Source organism: Ammospiza nelsoni, chromosome 5, assembly GCF_027579445.1.
Source record: "Ammospiza nelsoni isolate bAmmNel1 chromosome 5, bAmmNel1.pri, whole genome shotgun sequence".
Taxonomy (NCBI): Eukaryota; Metazoa; Chordata; class Aves; order Passeriformes; family Passerellidae; genus Ammospiza; species Ammospiza nelsoni.
The window spans coordinates 53,934,218-53,954,662 of NC_080637.1; the positions used below are offsets into that span (position 1 = coordinate 53,934,218).

The following is a 20,445-nucleotide window of genomic DNA, read 5'->3' on the forward strand; positions in this document are numbered from 1 at the left end:
TATAATGCACTAAATAGCCAGGTTGTAGTAGTTTGGGATCAAGGTTTTTCAAAAGCAAGGGATTTCATGCACCCACTGAAGTTCACATAAAAGCCTTCTCAGTGCTTAGCATCCACCCGTAGAGCTACCCTCTGTGGGGAGCCAGAATTTAGGTAATCCAACCCAAAGCTGTTGCTAAAAATCCTGGCTGGAGCAATGGTCACCCCTCATATCTCCTGAACACATTTTTCACTTAAAGCTTTTCTGTCACAGCTACCATATAGAGGTTTGGTGTCTCCAAAGCTGTGAAACTACAGAGAATATTTCAGAATGCATAAAAATGTGGTGATGGTGCCAGAGAAAAGTACAAAAAGAAAGGGGGAAGCACACTCTGTTCTTGAAATATTTACTTTTTGAACCAACTTTTGTCTTAAATGAAAAAAATTACATCACATTCTGCTGGATGGATGAAGAGCTGACTGAGAAGAAAATTGGATCAAAATATGAGCACTGTGGGATGCAAGACCAAACTAACACACAGATAGCTTGTAGGAAGTATTGTGAGAAAGGCAACCTGCCTCAGACAGTTGTTTTTTTAACAAACATACAACCATTGAACTAGGAACATAAGAGGGCCAGGCCACTGTGAGAGGTATAGCTCCACACACTCTAAATGAGACCAAACTGCTTTAAAGTAAAACAACCACCAGTAATTAGCAATGGATCAGGAATTCAGAGGGGTGAGCCAGCCAGCCAGCCCCTTGTCAGCCACTGGCCCAGTGCTCCAGGTTATAAATAGGGGCTGGGTTATGAAAACTGTGGCTGTTCATCCAGAATGGATAAGAGATTTATTTGTATGGTATGATAGAGAAAATAATGACCTGAATCCTGCCTAAGACCAAATCCAATTGTGAAAGGACTTCAGTTGCTGTTTGTTATGTTAGTTTTTCAACGAGATTTATTCAGCAACTTATTTTTATCAAATAAAATGCAAACTATTTTCTTCTTTAATCACATCTGTGCCCTGGAAACTAATGCAATTCAGTGGATATTACTGGCTACTGTACAATTTGACATTTTTCATGATCTGGCTCTGATACTGTTGAAACAGCTCTGCCTTGAGCTGAGTTTATTTAAATCATCAGTCTTTTCTGAAAGGGTTTGTTTTCATCAAAAGATTAACATGCAGGCAAGTTAAACCCCTTGTTTTAACTATCTATCAACTTTAAAACAGATCTTATATTTTTACAAGTGTCAGTTTAGCCTCTGCCTCCTTTTGCCCATCAGCTGCCTGTGGATGCTGAGGTGGCTACAGAGCATTCCCTCACCTGCTTCCAGCTGAAGCAAACATCTGGAGAAGCCTGATTTTCTGCTCCCACTAGCTGGCTAACAGATCCACACTGAAATACCATTATTCATTGTTTATCTGCCGTGCATAGATTACTATCTGCTTACCCAAAACAATCTGCCATCTCAAAAAGCAGTTAAACACAAAACAACTGCTACTGAGACATTCCCCTTAAGAAAAAAGGTTATGGTATTACATTAGAGATTACTTGGATGAATTTCTAACACATCAGAACTTAGAAAAATTCCTGTCAATGGCATTTAGGCATCAGCTAAAAAAGAAGGCTTCTTCTCCTCCCTAGGAAAAAGCCATGAATCCATCATGTAGGAAGATGAAAGCTTTTTTATTGCCTTGCATGCTTAGAGAATCAACATGAAGATGACTTTTTGAATTTTCACATGATTGTTTACAGCAACGTATCATTACCAGTTGGTTGCCCATCTTAGGATCAGTTAGGGAGGCATGACTTGAAGAGGATGGATGTCCCCACAGCTCCATCCTGGATATGAATTAAGTCGATGCCAATTGCTTTGGGCATTCAAAAAATCTCTTACAGCCACTTTCCAAATGCTGATTCTTTTCTGATGGACCATCCCCAATTCATTTGGGCTGGGAGGCTTCAAATTAAGAGCCAGTAGGAGTGGTCGTATTCTCCAAAAACTCATTAAGACTTATAAAAGGTTCTCTCCCTAAAGAATACATTAATGTTTCTTTCAGTCATGGGTATTAGATACCCATGAATCTACCCAAATCTGGGTTACTTTTCTTTTTCAGGCCTAGAAAGACAGATTTTGTACTAGTATGGAGCGCAACATCACTTTCTAAAGAACTTATTTTCACCAATCTTCTCAAAGCGTGTGGCTCCAGAACCATTTCCATATTTACCTGCATCATTGCCTAATGGAAGAATATTATTACCCAAAGCAAGCTGGAAATCGAGGAAAGCCCAAAACCAGACTCCTTTTGTCCACATGTTATCCTATCTCTGCTGCTGAAGTGAAACCTACCAAGAGACATTTTTTTAAATAAGTATAAATAACATTAATTAGAACTGGAGGAATGCAAGATCAATGAAATTCACCAGAACACAATTAACATTTGTTTAAACAGTGTAGCAGTATTATTCATTTCTACAGCTAGATCATCACAATCCCGTTACCCTGCAAAGAGAGCTGTCCTTTCTTACAGTTGATTTAAATAATTTTGACTGTGCTGCTCGCAGCATCATTCAAAAAAAGAAAATATTAATTTACAAAATAACCCATTCTCCATATTTATTATGACAAAAATCTTAAATAAAACAGCCTTTCTCTCCCCTCTTTCCCCACAACCCATCCCTCATTCCAATTTCAGGTAGCTTGGCACTGAGTAATTAAACATTAAAAAATCAAGTTTGTAGACTTCATACAGCTGCATTTGGTGCAAGGAGCTGATGTTCTGGAAGAACTCTGTGGTCATTTCATCAGTAGTTCTCGTAGACTTTGCATAGGTGGGGAATTTCAGGTAGTTGCCTACTCCTGCCAGCTGGAGAATGTAATTTGAATCCTCTTCAAGCGTTTCGTACTTTCCTATGAGGTCGTAGTGGATGTGGCAAGGGTGGCAGAGGGAGTACACAGTCTGCCAGTGCTCGTTGAAGGGCTCTTCTCTTTGGGTGTGTGGGTCGATGAGATATGCCACGAACTCTTCAAATTTTACATCATCACCTTTCCGCAGAGCCTCCTGGGTTGCGTTTTTCCTCTGGCGCCTCACAATTTTGGTGCCATATCGTTTGTGGAAGGAAGTGTTGTACTTCTGGGTGAACTTGTTCCTGTAGGCTGACACCAGTCTTTCAAAAGGCTCACGAACAAAGAGGAACTTCATGTAGTTTTTCAAGCGGTGATTGATCTCTGGGATGCTGTACTGGTTGAGAGTCTTCAGGTTTGAAGACACGTGGGCTTCGTTGGCCGGGATTTCCATTGGATCACTGTACTTCCCTCTTCCCGTCAGAACCATCATGACTCTCTTCCAGTTTGTGCAGGCCACTTTGGGAACATAGCAATAGATCATTTCATGATCCTCATCCACCACCAGGTGCTTGAGATCGTTGGGTGTCAGCACACGGCGCTTCCTGCTGGACACGCTGTTTGCTCGGCATGTGTCTGTCACCTGGTCTCGTCTGATCTGATGAAGAATTGCTGTGTTGGACAACTGCAAAGGAAGCACAGGCACCAGAAGTAAAGGGCTGGGAAACTCTCAATGCCTTTTTTGTTTATTATACAAATTCATAGAAAAGCAGATCTTTCCCTGCATGGAATAATTCATTATGTGGCTGAGTACAACTGACACTATTCTAGAAGACAAACTGTTTTTGTCTCAAAACTTCTTGATACACATTGATTAAATGCTGTTCACAGAGTATCCAGAGCTTTGCTTTGAAGACAATATTAAGGAGCACAAGTGCTCACACAGCATGGTGGCAAGTGCATTTACAGAACCCTCATCTTCAGATGTGGTCACTGCTTCTCTTACGCCTGGAAAACAAATTTTGCCTTCACTCTGCAGTTAAATCCACAGCTACAGCAGTGTTGGACCTTTTGCTGCTGAGATGGGGTATGAAGACACTGGAAAATTTGACAAAATGAAAATACTGTGTGTTCTTGTTATTGGTGTCTTTTTGGTTAGAAAATTTAATAGTCATGGCTTGTTTCTTGGCTATGACATTGAATATGGCTTACATAGCTATGGCCAGAATAAATGAAGTCCATGGATATTCCTGCAACTCCCCAAGAGGAAGATTCATTCAGACCATGTCGGTGCAGGGCTCCTGTGTTTGGTTATTCAGAGGTGTCTCTGCATGGCATGAGGTTTTTCTGTGCAGCCCTATCCTCACTGCTATAAATACCTTATTACTTATTGAGAACAAACTACATCAAAGTAATAGTGGAAAGATGTTAGTAATGTCATTTACATTTATTTAACACCATTTACCTGTGAATTTTGAAGAACCTTATGCTCAATAATGAGTTTAGCCTCAAAGACAAGAATTAATTGCAAGTATTGACCTTCCTATTTGATAGGCAAGGAGGTCTGAGATTCCTTCTTCTATGCTGCATCTTTCAAAAGTATTTATCTTGTACCTTCTTGTTGAATTAACATGAATCACAGGACACTGAAAAGAAGTATTTGAGGCAGTGCAGACTCTATGCACCTGCTATGTGTGTTCCTTTGATTATAGGGGTCTTTCTCCCTGCCAGTATACCAGGAAAAAACAGTACATGCCAGGCAAAACCTTGGCAAATGGTTTTGCACCAGCTTGGGAGTTCTGAACCTCCAGTTCCTGCAGTCACGGGTCAAATCTCTGCTTTCAATAGCAGTACTTAACCATGATTCCTATTTTAAAAACCCACCAAAACTCAAGGAACAGAATCCAAATGAACTGTAGAGTCGAAACCCAAATGAAAGTCCAAAATGGGACCAAGCCAGTTGCAGGATTTCTGAGCTTTGCAGAGAAAAGAAATAGAAATTGTTTTGTTACAGACTAGTGCTAGGAGTCCAAGTTTCACCCACCCAAAGGGCAGCAAAAGCTTTTGCAGCACGTGAGCAACAGAGACTCTCCCTCTGCCTGGGCTGTGGTGGGTTGCAGAGAAATGTCTCCATAGTATGAGCAACACCAAGGGGCTGATGTAGCTCAGCTCTGGGCAGGAGGACTTTTTCTTCAAGAGAGTGTGTATGTGCCAAGCCTGGGACCTCTGTATTTTGCACTGTGCCATCTACCACTTCTCGTCTGAATTCCCTGATACTTTCCTCATCTATTTTGCTCCTCTGTTCAGTGAAATGCTGGCTAGTGGTTAAAATGTGCACTAGCCCAGTGGAGTTCTTTTAGACAGCTTGGCTTGTCTTTTATGTGTGTGTGGTATCCCCCTGGATATCTCCCAGGTGCACTTCAAGGGCAGTTTTGTGTCACAGTCAAAGTGATGAGAAGCCAGATGTGAAATGTGCTTCGTGCTTCCTAGGAAAACTGACTGGCAGGGAGTTTCCAAATTAGATGTTAGAAAACAGTTCTGAAGGACCACACCAATTTTTCAAGAAAATTACTTTTTCTGTTAAAAAACTCCCTTTTTCAATTTATGATGTCTTCAGAGAAAAACAGAAATTATGGATCTCAACCAGCTCTATACTCATTAGTTACCAGTCAATAATTTTCAAAGCACTAAACAAAACCCTATGCAAACACACAGACATACAAATTCCCTTTTGCAAATAAAAAGCTGAAATCTCTCCTCCTGCAGATTTTCATCAAAAATCATATAGCACAGGAATGCTGTTTGCCCCAGGTTTTAGGGAGAGGGGAGTGGGAGGGGAGGGGAGGGGAGGGGAGGGAAGGGAAGGGAAGGGAAGGGAAGGGAAGGGAAGGGAAGGGAAGGGAAGGGAAGGGAAGGGAAAAGGGGAAAGGAAAGAAGGAAGTGTCGGAAGGAAGAAAGGCAGTGTCGGAAAGAAGGAAGGAAGTGTCGGAAGGAAGTGTCGGAAGGAAGGAAGTGTCGGAAGGAAGAAGGAAGGAAGGAAGTGTCGGAAGGAAGTGTCGGAAGGAAGTGTCGGAAGGAAGTGTCGGAAGGAAGGAAGGAAGTGTCGGAAGGAAGTGTCGGAAGGAAGTGTCGGAAGGAAGTGTCGGAAGGAAGTGTCGGAAGGAAGTGTCGGAAGGAAGGAAGGAAGGAAGGAAGGAAGGAAGGAAGGAAGGAAGGAAGGAAGGAAGGAAGGAAGGAAGTGTCGGAAGGAAGTGTCGGAAGGAAGGAAGTGTCGGAAGGAAGGAAGTGTCGGAAGGAAGAAGGAAGGAAGGAAGTGTCGGAAGGAAGGAAGTGTCGGAAGGAAGAAGGAAGGAAGGAAGTGTCGGAAGGAAGGAAGTGTCGGAAGGAAGTGTCGGAAGGAAGGAAGTGTCGGAAGGAAGTGTCGGAAGGAAGTGTCGGAAGGAAGTGTCGGAAGGAAGTGTCGGAAGGAAGGAAGGAAGGAAGGAAGTGTCGGAAGGAAGGAAGGAAGTGTCGGAAGGAAGTGTCGGAAGGAAGTGTCGGAAGGAAGTGTCGGAAGGAAGTGTCGGAAGGAAGGAAGGAAGGAAGGAAGGAAGGAAGGAAGGAAGGAAGGAAGGAAGGAAGGAAGGAAGGAAGGAAGGAAGGAAGGAAGGAAGGAAGGAAGGAAGGAAGGAAGGAAGGAAGGAAGGAAGGAAGGAAAGGAAAGGAGGGAGGGAGGGAGGGAGGGAGGGAGGGAGGGAGGGAGGGAGGGAGGGAGGGAGGGAGGGAGGGAGGGAGGGAGGAAGGAAGGAAAAGAAAGAAATGCCTGAATATATTGCTACATTATAATATGTTAATGCACTGTGTCTAATTTTCTGGTGCTGTTGTTAGGATAAATACAGAATTAAGTGGATGAGATTCTATGGTCTGTATTAGATAGAAGGTCAGATTTGATAATCTAATGGTTGCTTCAGACCCTAATCTGCAGATGAATCTTTGTAGAGCTGTGCTTTGCTCCGGATTTCATTCCTCCATCAATAGGCTAAGCACTTCCCCATACATTAACACTAATGAGCTTTTCAGACATTTAGAGTAAGGGGAAAAAACGCAGCTTTAGTATTTGCAGTTACCAATGAGCTTGTATTAATTAAATTCATTTAAGTAATTGTGCATTTTCAAGTGGTACTTTCCTCTCATTCTTTTTAACATGGGAAAAAAAAATGAAGAAATGGCATAAAAGCCATTTCAAGCACTAAGTACACAGCAACACCCCAGGGTGAACTGTGCATGTGCTCTGACCTGCCTGGGGGCACACAGAATGCATATTAAATAGCATTAAACAGTAAAAGATTGTCTAGTTCTCATCAATGACAGCACTCTTTGGAATGGCGGATGGATGAAGGGCCACATAGGAAATACAAAGCTTGACTTCCTTTTTATTCTATACTACTAACTTCAGTTTATTAAAACAAACAAACAAAAAAGATAAAAAGATAAAAGGCCAATCCAGTGACTGTCTTAGAACAATGCCAAGTGTATCAAAGCCCATTTCTTCTGCAGCTGACTAACACACCTGATACACCCTAGAAAAACTGACCTACCTGCTTCTCCCAGAGACACAGAGTCCTGCTGGCTCTCCTCGAGGTTTGATGGCAACAGCCCCCTTGCTGAAGGAGTGGCTGAGAGAAAAGCCATATTGACCCTGCTCTAGTGAAAGGCCAGGTAAGGCACCTGAGAGCCTTTAATGGAACCCTGAAAGAACCAAACTCTCCTTTGCACAAAGGACACGCTCTAGGCCCCTAGAGTCTACACAGCACCATGGAGGGTAATCATAAGAGCATTTTCAATTTAGTATTTTGAAACTATATATCAACAGTGGGTGAGCTGATGGTAATATGGTTCCTCTTCTTTTAAAGTTACAGGCAGGGCTTTTAAGCCACATAACGATTTCACTCCTGAAACTAGTAAGGGGACCTGGAGAAATGGTTAAGTTTAAATGAGACTGGAAACACATTTATTTAAACTAGAGACTCCCTGGCCAAGGAAAATGTGCAAATGTGCTCACAGCTAATGAGGAAAATATACCCCACAAAATTAAGCAGCCAGAGAGAAGATCCAAGGAACAGATATCTTTAAGCCCATGGATGGTAAAGGACAAGAAAACAAATGGGGTTATGAACTTTTTTCCTCCAAAGCTGTAACAGATGTGGCTACAGCAGAGTCGTGAGCATGCAGCTGCTGCCTGGACACTGATGGCTGTGCCCATGCTCATTACGAGAGGTCCCTGCTGACCCCTCAGTTCTAGAAACCACAATAAGTAATGGTCTAAATCCACTTTGGCTGAGGACACTTTTAAGCCTAAGAGCAGTGTGGGGATGGTGATAAAGTCGTGCTCAGGTGTGTCCTCTGACAGTTCAACTTGGACTTCATCAGGCCCTTAAAGGTTTTGGGAACACATCTGATAAAAGCAGCTGTTCTCCCCTGAAAGGATTGACACCAGAGATGCACTTAATAATGTTTTTGTTTTCCTGCAGAAGTTGTAAAGGGGGACAGAGAAGAAGCACGTGTCAAGATCAAAGTTTTCCTTCCTTTTCTGATGCAGTAACTGAGTTGAACAGTGAAGCGACATGAGCAGTGGGAGACTTCTAAGCTCAGTGGCATTAAAAGAAGAAAAAGAAAAAAGTAGTCTGGGGACACTCTGATCGCAGAAGCTTCTAATCTCTATCAGTCCCAAAGTAACAACAAGGGAGGAAAGTCCAATACACTCTGCCCTCTGTTCAGTGGAAGGTGGGGGTGTGTGTGCAGGGAGGGCAGGAGGGTGTTTTGTGGAGAGCACTAGAGAATATGCTGACCAGAAATGCATACGCTGACCAGCTGGCAGTCATCAACCCATTACAGGCAAAGGTTATTCAAGGTAAACCAGAGTAATGAGATGGGAGGTATTTCCTTCTGGTTACTTAGGCACAGCAGGATAAAGTAATCTTTGAAGACCTTTCCAAGCTTGATGGCCAAGCAGCAAGCACAGATTTAAATGCAGGGAATTTTTTAAAAATTTTTTTTCTGAATATAGTAGTCTACTGAAAACTAGGTGCAGACATCAAGTCAATTCACAGGTACCTGCACTGAAAGCAGTTTTTTAATAGAAGTATGGAAATACTGAAATGTAACTCAAAAAGCCCATTAATTAGGTTCTGTCTCACTATGAAAATTATGGTGGAAACCTTCCACATTTACCAGGCAGGATTTTGTTTATTTCTATTGCATCGCCTGCAGCTAATTCTGTATTACTGTGACCAGGCTCACAACCAGTCTATGCTGGGACTGCTAACATGACACTTGATCATGGCAGACTGCAGGGCAAAATTATCCAAATTAATTAAGCAAGGAATAAAGAGGATAAATATCGTGAATGGCATTTGCAGGCCCATTCCTTGCTAAATTGTTTTTTCTCTTCAATTTTGCCTTAACGAAGACTTTGCATTTGCCTTTAATTCTTCAGTTACCTTCATATTTGGAGGTTTGGTTTGTGCCCTATGCTAGAACTGTACTAGTTGCTGCAGAGCTCCCCTCATCTGTGGTCCATCAACTAAAAACCAGCTGATACCCAGCTGGGTCTGTCCAGAACTGATAAAACCAGAGCTCATGTCCACCAAATTCTTCTTAACAGTATTTGTTCAGAAGAAGTGTGTATAGCAGCCTCAAAATCCACAGAAAGAAAGGTCTTCAAGTGAGAACTGTCAGACAGACTAACTATAGGTGGCACTAATGGTCCTGGTTGTGTGACATCAAGAGAGTCAGTTGTCTGAAATCTCAATTATTATCTTCTCTCCTTCCCCCAGCCCATCAATTACACCATCTCAGTTCTAGGAGGTGTTTGTTATTCAAGATACAAAATGTTTTTTAGTATTACTTTTGTTTTACCAGATGCTAAAAGGGTGGGGAATTTTTGAGCATGAGTTTACATGCAAGCATGTTTTCAATTCTGTTTTCACATGAAAGGTGTGAATAAGATTCTTGAAACCTTGATGGAGAGCCTTGAAGTTACAAACATGGTTTAGACTATTTTAAGACTTGGCTTTTACAATTTGCATCCATATGTACCCTACTTAGTGCATATATGTGCTATACACCAAGTTCTAGATTGTATTCTTCAAAATGTTCAGCATTAGACAATAATGGGGACCAACAATTTTTCCTACTTGACAGTCCAAGCATTTCTCAAATCATCACAAATAATTATTACTCTGTGCAGATTTATACAGATGACAGACAATTGTAGCTGTGCAAATCAAAACACTGTATATAAAAGAACAATTGCATTTTCAATAAAGGGATTTTATTAAACTGACCTGAACTGCAGCATTTTTTTAAAGTAATAGCTTTGCAACTTTTCATACTTTGATTTACTTCACATTTCACGGCATATTAATTTTGACTTTACTTTTTCAAAATGTTTGAGCACTCAAATGAGGAGCATACCAAAAATTAATATTCAGAGAAAGAATATTGTATGTCCTAAAGATGTAAATGCTTAACATCTTCCCTGAAAACCTGTGGACAGACAAACTGGAATATGAATTTGCTCTGAAAATGTCTCTATAGAGTGACTGGATAATAGAAGATAAAACTAATATTAACTTAGGAGCATTTTTACCAAGTGAGAACATTTTAGAAGCAAATTATATCCTCTGAAGGAAACTCTTGAAATATTACAAAGCTTTATTATTTTCTCCATTTCATGCATTGAACCTAGTGCCCTACAGAGAAGATTAGGCTGAATACGCTTTATTTTTTCAATTCTTTGTATTGCAAACCAAGATAACCACAATTGCCATAGCAGAGAATGCACCAGGGCTATGAAAAGAAGGATCAAAACTCTTGAAAATAAAACAGTCATACAGAGTAGTTGCTAAAACTGTATTGCCAAAAATCACAAATTGCTTCATACATTCCCTCCTTCTTCTTCCTATGCACGTCTCCAACTTTGTCCCTGTGTGTCTGTGTGCACTCAGAGAAGGGCACAGCAGAGAAGGGTGAGACAATTCAGCATTACTGTGGGGACTACAATGATTTAGTTAAACCCCAAACCCACATCAACTTTGGCCTTCACTCTTCTTTGACCAGTTGCTAGACAAGTACTAATTGGGTGGTAGGAAAAAAACAATACTGAACTGGGCAAAACCTGGCAACAGACACACATGCAGGCACAGATGCTGGTACTAGCATGGGAAAATTTCACAAATAGGTCATTAAGTATTGGCCTTTTCATCTTGGACAGAAAGTTAAGTACCACAGAGAGGCTAAATGATGCAAAGTCTTGATAAATCAGAGACTGACAACAAATGGCACAGCTGTACAGAAAACCAGCTTTTTAATCAGGCTAAAACTGTCACACAACATACTGATCCAGGAAAAAAAGAACCTGCTCCCTTCCAATACCACCTTCTCTTGTATAATCCCATACATCTTCGGAAGCCTGTCCATTCCCATTCTCCCTAATAGGAACTATTTGGTATCAGGACTCATACCATACACAGGGTTTGGGGCTAATAAGATAAATGTAATACATCTTGTAAAGTGTCTCCTCTGAACAAGGAGAGGGAAAAGTTGGAAGTCCCAAGGAAAATCATGCATAAAGACCTATGGCCTGGCCATATCGAGGGTGAAGGATGTGCTGACATGCATGTTGCTGTTCTGAAGCTCTGGGGAAATATTCTAAACACAGGGCAGGAAAAACCTGAAGTGACTGAGTTTAAGTGCAATACATGTTAGAGGTAAGAAATCCTCACAGAGGGCTGGAGAAGTCTTGAGCTGGGAACACTTGAAGCAAGCAATCTTCATGCTGGTGGGCTTATTGGGATTTAATTTATTGAAGATGAGTTTGGAGCTTTGTGTTGCTTGTACAAAGAGCACTTTGCACTGTCTTTCCAGCAGCCAAACAAAAGGAGGGGGAGAAGGCGAATAGATGATCAATCCTTTTTTTTTGTTCTCTCACAAGAAGAAATGGATGAAACCCCAGGCTGGGACCTCAACAGCCATGGTGGGGTGAGGGTGATGGAACTGTGCTGCTTTCCCATGGCAGAGGCTCTGTGGTGGGACCTGACCTCTCTGCACCACTGCCACAGCTTCTCGCCGCTGTTCTGGTATGAAAGGATGGCGCGTGATGAATCTCTTTGCTCCTGGCTCATTCTGTAATGCAGCGATAAATCACTTTTTGCATGAAAAAGATGAAAGGTCTGGTTATTGTATGAATTTAATTTTAAAATGAACGCTCTCTGTCCTTTCCCCTCCAACACAAGCACATCGACAGATGTTCACACTTCTGATGGCTGGGGCTGAGCTCGTGCTCTCCAGACCTGTGTGTGGAACCTGTAACACACAGGGACACAACCACTGTCCTTCTAACCCTCCTTTCCCAAGGATAAACTACTGTTGTCCACAGGTGCTTGGGAAAGGGCCAGGCTTGCAGAACTGTCTCCAAGTCAGCAGGGACAGCAAGCAGGGTCAAAAAGGCTTCCACTTCCTATCTCACAACTGCCAGGTTACTGTTGGGGCATAGATGAAACAGTAACTGGTACAACCCAAACTCAGGGACAAGCACATGGGTTGGGAAGCTCAAAGCCAGGTGAGTGACCTGTAGCTGCTGCACTCTGCTGTTACATCTTTACTGTGGGAGCTGTAGATATGATTTTCAAGGAAAGGCTTGAGAATTGTTTAGGAAAAGGCATGCCATGGACATCAGCACATGATGCACAAAGAGGAGCACTGGGCTGGGCATACATGGAGTCAGCCAGGGTGGAGCTGGGAGTAGCCCTTAAAAAACAGAGTAAGAAACAACATTTTAACATAGCTGGCATCTAGGAGACAATGGAAAAACTGACATTTGTTTTTGTGTTGCAAGGAGTTGTGGTGACAGGGGTGAGATAAACTGGGTGGAGTGAGGAAACAGGATAGAGTAGATACGTAAATACAAAAATACATAAGAAATTCCATAAGGAGGAAAGGAATAATTTGGACTCAGTCTGGTTAGGACAAGTAATAACAGAGCTAAACAAGAGCGACTCAGATACAGGATAGATGCTAACAGAAAGGTAAGATACATCTGTGCTGAAACAGAATGAGGAATGTCCAGCATTGGGAACATCCATCTGCCCAGAAAAAGGGAAAAGGACTCAAATTATCCCACCACACAGGCAGGTGTTGTCTTGCAGGTCCGTCACGCTTTGCAAATGTGGGATGGTGGCTTCTGTAAGCTAAGCTCACTATCAATCTCAGTATTCCACACACTCCAGGAGCACAGTTTTTGGCAAACATTGCAGACCCATACAGGCAGGAGCTGTGAATGAAACACCCCTGAGGAAAAGGCAACACCATCCAACTCCAGGATGGGCTGAGACCAGACAGAAGCTCAGACAGAAATTGTGTGAAACCCTGCACAGGACGTTGGGAGGAGATACAGGAGGTCTGAATGCCTGGAGTTGCCTGGGACATATGTGCCCTGCTCCCCTCAGCAGCTCTGACCTGGCAGCCAACATTTATGGCTTTCTTAGTAACACAAATCTTCCTCCTTTACCTCTGGGTTGCAGTTCAGGTGTCACACAGTCAAATAGAAATACTTTTTAAAATTTTTTTCTCAGCAGGATATCTGCTATTTTAAGTAAATACAATTTACTCAGTCCCATGCTAAATCAGGGTAATATGTTTCCAATTTTTAACTCAGCGTGCAGCACACCCAGAGCTTTTGAAACCAAAATAGGAGAAACAGGAGAGAGTTGCTGCATAGCTGGTTTCCTTACATAGAATTCATGGGCTTTAGCAACCCCCTTGAGGAGAAGGGAACCCTGTAATTATGTGTTTAGTGTGTTTAGTTCCCCAATCCAAGCAGGCCTTTGGTTGGGACAATGGGACACTGTGGGATGTCCCTTCCCACAATGATATTGTGATTCCGGAGCTCCTCAGAATGATATTTGGCCTCATGGTAGGATGTGTCCTACCAAGGCGGCTGCTATGAGGGTTAGGAGGAGGACGACTCCAATGTGTCAGGTTTCTTTGTTTAGGTATGAGCCGTAGTAAAGTCCTCGGCCGATGTGTAGGTAGATGCAGATGAAGAAGAAAGAGGCTCCGTTTGCGTGGAGGTTACGGATGAGTCAGCCGATTTGCACGTCTCGGCATATGTGAGCGACAGAGGAGAAGGCTAGATTGGTATCTGCTGTGTAGTGCATAGCTAGCAGAAGGCCTGTGACGATTTGGGTAATTAAGCAAACGCCCAGTAGAGACCCAAAGTTTCATCATGTTGAGATGTTTGATGGCGCTGGGAGGTCGATTAGGGCGTTGTTGATGATTTTGAGGATTTGCTGGTTTTTACGAAGGTTGAGGGCCATTGGTTGTTTCCGTATGAGGACACGAGGATGATGAGAATATCTCTGAGCAGGTCAGGTGAATGCTACTCCTGTGGGTCAGGGATGCAGGTTCAGGCCTTCACTAAGAAATGCTGTGTTGTTATTTTTAAGGTAAGAGGCTGGAAGTAGAAGTGCTGATGCCTGCCATGTGTAACCTTGCTGTAAGGTCTACCCTGTGAGCCCTGCTTCTGTCTAACTGGATGGTGCCAAGGTCCAGAGAAGACAGGGAAGAGAGAGCTAATCTCACCGTCCCAGAAGATCAAGTGTCAGAAACAAGAACAGATTGCATCTCCTATCTCAATATGGCTCTTTTTTCTTGTAATGATCTGGATGAATTCATCCTGGCACAGACTGGCAAAACACCTAAACCCTTTGGGTAATGATTTTCTTCTCCTTGATTAAACTATCACAAATTAACATTAAGTTTATTTTACTTTCTCTTAGTAAGGTTATATTGTGCTCAGACTACACCTTGCTAAGGTAACTTTTTCTGGCATGGTTGACTGTGCTGCTCAGTAATGCTCACAGAGGGTGACTAACCAGGGTTGCTCATTCTCCATGGCCTTAATTACAGTTAACTGGAAACTTTTCACCTTTCTGCTGCTGTTCAAAAAGAATTAGATGACCTCCTGCTTGAAAAAACAAAAGGCCTCTTATACTAAAATGCTAGGATTCATTTATAATCTTAATTACAACAGGCTTCCCAGGAAACTTTCTTGCTGCAGAATGTAGCACAGAAATTACAGGTTAGCACAAAAAGCCTGCCTCATCAATGGCTTCCTAGGTCTGATTTATTCTTTATTGAGATAAACACCAGTGACTCCAATCCTGAGGGATGCTCAGTCCCAAACAAGCCAGCCAGCAGTCCTTTAGCCCAACTATAATTCTGTCATGATTGGGCCCAAAGAAGAATCAAGACAAAAGTCAGAAAATGAACCATGATACAGAAGAGGAAATAATTTGCTTTTTCAATGTTTTCTGTTTCTGTTGAAACCCTCAGCTGTTTCAGTCTTTGTACACCAAAACAAACCCACTCCCATAGCGAACCACAAGTTATTCTACCACAGGTTGGCTGGGAGGCAAAGAGCACATCCATAAGTCTGCTTTCCCTGTTGGCCCCTGACACCTCTTCCCGAACGCCAACATGCTCCACCCACTGTGTCTGCTCTACACAGACAACATCCAACATTCTCTGGATTCAACCACCAGGGCCTTGCTGGAAAATTCCAGTCTTCCTGGGTTCCTCAGCACAGAAATAAAAGAACAGAAAATGCACCTAGGTAATCTTCCTTAAAGATTGGTTCCATTTTTGCTACATTAATTCTTCTTATGTCAGAGCATGAGGATAATGTTAAAAGTCCCTTTTGTCAGCCATTCAAGACAACTGGAAGGTACGAATATTAGTATGATGCCTTATTCATTTTCCTCACCTCTACAGCTGTGTTTACTGTGATTTCTAAGAGTTCTCTGTCTCATCTAATAACAGATCTATTTATGGACTGCGTACTAAATGTAGTTTTACAATAAAAGAAAAAATTCTTAGTGTTTCTTTAAATGACAGTTATTTTTTTCAAGCTGTTACCTCAACTACAGTCTGAAAGAAATTGCACATCATCTTCTTTTCCTTTTTTAAAATGCTCATTCTTTTAAAAATCCCTAAAGAAAATGAGCAGAAAAGGCCCCTCTGAGCTCAGGCTTCTGGGATCCTTCTCTGGCTGCAGCCAAGTGCTGTCTCCTCGCCCTCTGCTCCTTTCACAGATCCTGAAGGCATGCCAGCCTCTCATCAGTTCCCTCTCTATCTAGCGAAAGGGCTGGCTCCCTCTTCCTTGCTCTTATACCCTTGTCATCTGCTTTATCCCACCTGCAGCTAAAGCATGCCAGCAAAGATGGGAAGAAAACAGAGCTCCAGGACTGAGTTTTCAGCCAGCTCTCGCTCTGCATGCAAAGACCCCTGGAGCAGGTCTCTGCTGTCCCTTGAGCTAAGAAGCCTACAGCACCAGGCAGGGACCTTGGCGAGTGCGGAGGACATGGAAAGATCGGGAAGCTCTCCCCTGTCCCTGAGCAGCAAGGCAACACAGAGAGCTGCCAACCCGCAGCCCGAAGAGACGTGGTCTGACAGCCAGCAGTGAGTCGAGGCATTCAGCTGGCAGGGCGAGCGGAGCCAAGAGTGTGTGCTCCGTGAGGCTCTGTGGCAAAGCATCCATGTGCTCCATGGAACCATGCCTGCTGCTGCTTTGGGGAACAGGGCGGCTCTGTCCCACACACAGCCTGGCCTGTTCTGCCTCTGCAGGCTCCTCGGTGGCACAGAGTGAGCTTGGCCTGAAGCTGCTCAGAGCGGCGTCAGCTCCATCTCAGCTCAGGTAGGACACAGAGCCTGGCAGTTCACACTCACTGTGCTGCTTGTTGTTGTTGTCAGCTACCCCTGACTTCTGCTTGCCCACCCTTACCAGTCTGTTATGGTTCCCAGGACTTTTGCTTTCATAAGCTGCTTATTTTCTCTTTGATGAACAATAATGCCAAGACGTTAGGCAGGAATGCATGCATCTCCCTCCACACATACCTATGGATACTAGTATATGCATCCCTACCCACAACCAAGCAGTAAGCACCCAGATGGCACAAGCAGTTATGTGGGTCACAGATCAGGGCTGATGAATGCTCCCAGGCTGTCCTGAAGCACTGAAACACATTCTGATGTATAAACAGGTAGGATTGAAAAAATTCAGCGGCAAAGTGGAGGGAAAAAACACACTTGTCACTGATTTTTCTTAGTAGGGTGGTGTGAGAAGCATCCATGGTGCCTACTCAGTCAGTACCTGAAACTGCTGCCACCTCCCTGATGATTTCAGTCAAGCCATCAGCAGAGATGTCTGATGGCTCCTGAGAAATACTGGCAGTAGATTATGTTCTGGTGTACTGAAAAGAGGTTGTCCTTCGCCAGAGCTGCCAGGTGACATAGACTTCACCAGCAGAGAAAAGTGACAAGTTCACATAATGTAGGAAGAACTGATATTCCTGACAGAAGTAGTTTAAATTACAGTTTCTTGCTAAGAGAACTGTCATTTTAGACACTCGCAGGAGCTTTCACCCACTGGATCCATGAATGAAGAGCTCAAGGTTTCTCCTCCAACCCGCAGCATTGCCTGCTGCAGGACCTGTCTTCTCAAGGCAGGGAGAGCTGCCAATGCTCCGTGCCCTTCAGCTGATGGGGATGCTTCCATGGCACAAATGTCTCCACAAACACTCTGATAATGAACAGTGGATTTTCCTCTTTGAACGTATCCTGTCTTTTATGAGATATATCAGCACAGCTGACCTAGGGATTAACAAGGACATCCAAACTGCTTTCAACCATCTTAGTTTTGGATTTCAAATATAAAACTGATTTCATGAAAGTCTGTTTATCATGTTGTTTCTAAATTCCTTCTGATGGTTGATCCTAGCTGGAGCACGTCACTGCACAAAGGCCCACTTGTAAGGATCATACTTAAACACTTTTGATCTGGTGTTTGCAACTCTATGTCCAATCCTGCAATCTATCCCGTGCGTATCTTCCACTGATGTGTATCCCAGCCAGCACGAGCAGGGAAGTCTCACAAAGCCTCTTCCCAACTTCTCCTGTTTTTAGAGATACTCACTTCCTGCTTCATGACCTAACTTTATCTCTGGCTTTGTTTAAAAAAACTTTGTTCACAGGGGAAAGCAGTACATAGGATTCACTGCTTCCAGGAGCAAACTGCAATTTCATTCAATTTATTCTGCTTTCCCAGGCACTGTCTTACTCCAGCTCTCCCATCACCTCTCTTTATGCACCTGCAAGTCCAAGACCATAACTTCAGTCCTTCTTACCAGAGCCCTTCAGAAGTGGTTATGGCCCCTTAACTCACCTTATCAACATCACCATGTCCACTCAACCCCTGGTTAATGCGATAGAGGGTCTAAGGTAATCCCAGTTATTTTAAAGTTAGCACTAACTCTTCCTTCCACCTGAACTTCTTTTCCACTTCTGCTTCTCACTGCTCTTCCCTCTCTTTCCTTGACTGTTCTCCATTTAACAACCCCTTTTGCAAGCTGCCCTCAACATCACTGGAGCTCAAGTTAATCTTTCAAACCCATGGAAGGCCTGGGAGAGGAGCAGGGGAGATGCAAATGTTTTCAAAGGAAGACAAGGATGTTAAACAGGATGAGTAGAAGGCTGCCCCAAAACACAGGTATTCTTAGGAGACTGAGATAAAGCAACTACCATACCCTGCTACTTTAAACCTGATGCAGAACATCTGCTCCTGTTTTGCTTTTCATGATTCATGCCCTCTTGTCTGCAACTCTGGAGAGAGAAGGACCACCTAAGCAGAGACAAACTGCTGGTTCAGTCGACTTTTTCCAGGAGGAGAGAACACTTGCCAAGATGAACTGAGAAAACCTGAACTGCTCAACAGACAGCTAAGCTATGAAGAGCCTGCACATCAGTGTAACAATATTTTTTGTTCCATCTTCATCCGTTGTAGACAGGACTGTGCCCTCCCATCCTCTGGACCCCGCTTAGTTTTTGGAGATCAACTGAGATCAGTAAATCTCAGGGCCACAATTGCTGCCTCAAAGTGCAGCTTGTTAGAAGTACTATGACATCTCTCAGCTTCCTGTGGTGAGCAGTGGAGCAGACGTGAGTCCACAAAAATACGGGCATATTTTAGCTATGACCAGCCTCTTTAGGGACTGAAGGCAACAGACGTATGTTCAATGGCAATAAATATTTATTCCCAAATAAAGCTCAGATAAACTGCAGAGGGATCTATCTGCAGGTGCTGGCAGGATGGATAACTTCTCCTGAGGCTGCACCTGGAGCCACTATTGCAGATCAAGGTCTGGGATAAAAATAACACTCAGTACTTATCTGGTATTTTTTTAATCTACAAACTTTAAAGCATCATCCCCACTTTCCAGATGTGAAAAGCCAGCCACAAAGAACCAGTTCAGTGTTGCTGCATTCTTCTACCATCTTCACAAGCTGAACCTTGTCCTCTTCCAACACCTCTGTCCAAGTGCAACTGACAGGCTCAAGACACAGCAACCTAATGCTATCAGCACTTTCAATTTTTTGTCATCTTGCCTTTTTCTTAAGAAGGGAAATGGGATTTATTTTTCAGCACTGGTTCCTGGTACTGCTCTGGGAAAATTTCAGAACAAGATATATCTCCAAATATTTGTCCCCCCTGAGGTTTCTAGTCCTTTCTGCTACAGACAGGCTAAGTAAATGGTTTAAACTGGAGACTCAAGATACAGATTGAGAAACTGTGGCAGTAAAGAATGCTGGAATCAGTCGATTACAGATATTCAAAACATTCAGTTTAGGCTTACACCTTTCCCTCCTAGTCATTTCTTCTCTGAACAACATTGGGGAGATTCACTTTTGGAGGTAAATTCCATAGCAACTCAGTGTCTACAAGAAATCAGTAACAGACATTTGGCACTGCCCATTGCAAAAATTTAGCATGCTCTGCAGTAATGCATTTAGCTTTCTGTTTATCAAAACAACTATCTTAAATGCCACTGAGATCTCACAGAAAGTCATCAGAGTTAAGTACAGTCAGAGTACTCCAAGACGTACCATAATTTAAAAAAATCACTTGAAGTACAAAATAGAAGAGTTGCATGTGTTGGTCTCATTTTTGATTTAATAGTATGAGTTTTCTACAGTCCCAAAAATCAACCTGTATGTTACTGAAAAGGAAAACCAAACCATAAAGTTTACTGATCTATAAAGCCCACAGCTAAAAAAAGAAATTAGATTTTTTATTTTTTTTTTAAATACTGGTTCAGTGCAGACAAGAGAAAGGTGAGAAGCAAACAGTTTATCTGGAATAGGTGGACAATATTAAGCCAACCAGTCCAATTTGGAGAAGTAGCATCAAGAAGCTGGTTAGTGGGTAGAGCTTAAATGAAGTACTACAAATCTACCTACCTGTTTGAGCCAACCACAACTTACTCACACTAAAAATAACTAGAAATACAGCAGAGAAGGTGAAGGAAAATGTGAAGGAAAGTAAGCAGTCGGAGCAATTCCATTAAAAAACTTCCAAACAGTAACAAAACCACAGCCTGCCTGGGAACAGCCCTCTGGGTGTGAATGGCATCTGCTAAAGCAGCCTGGTATGTCCACATCAGTGCAAAGACAAATAAATGGTCTAAAATGTCTATCCATGGATGACAAGAGAAAACACAACATTGGTAAAGTTGTTCCTTC

The 20,445-nt window shown here is 42.8% G+C and overlaps 2 protein-coding genes across 4 annotated transcripts in view; one reads left to right on the forward strand and one right to left on the reverse strand.

The window, feature by feature from the left end:
- The window catches only part of SLC41A2 (solute carrier family 41 member 2), a 63,063-nt gene extending 52,910 nt beyond the window's left edge, over positions 1–10,153 (forward strand). Inside the window, exon 11 of the mRNA XM_059471715.1 lies at positions 8,340–10,153. Within this exon, the coding sequence (XP_059327698.1) occupies positions 8,340–8,348 (9 nt within the window). The 3' untranslated portion in view covers positions 8,349–10,153. The remainder of the gene's footprint in view (positions 1–8,339) is intronic.
- The window catches only part of CHST11 (carbohydrate sulfotransferase 11), a 174,313-nt gene continuing 154,237 nt past the window's right edge, over positions 370–20,445 (reverse strand). For all 3 annotated transcript variants that reach the window (XM_059471719.1, XM_059471717.1, XM_059471718.1), the window contains one exon: positions 370–3,514. In XM_059471719.1, coding sequence (XP_059327702.1) covers positions 2,666–3,514 — 849 coding nt within the window. In that variant the 3' untranslated portion in view covers positions 370–2,665. The remainder of the gene's footprint in view (positions 3,515–20,445) is intronic.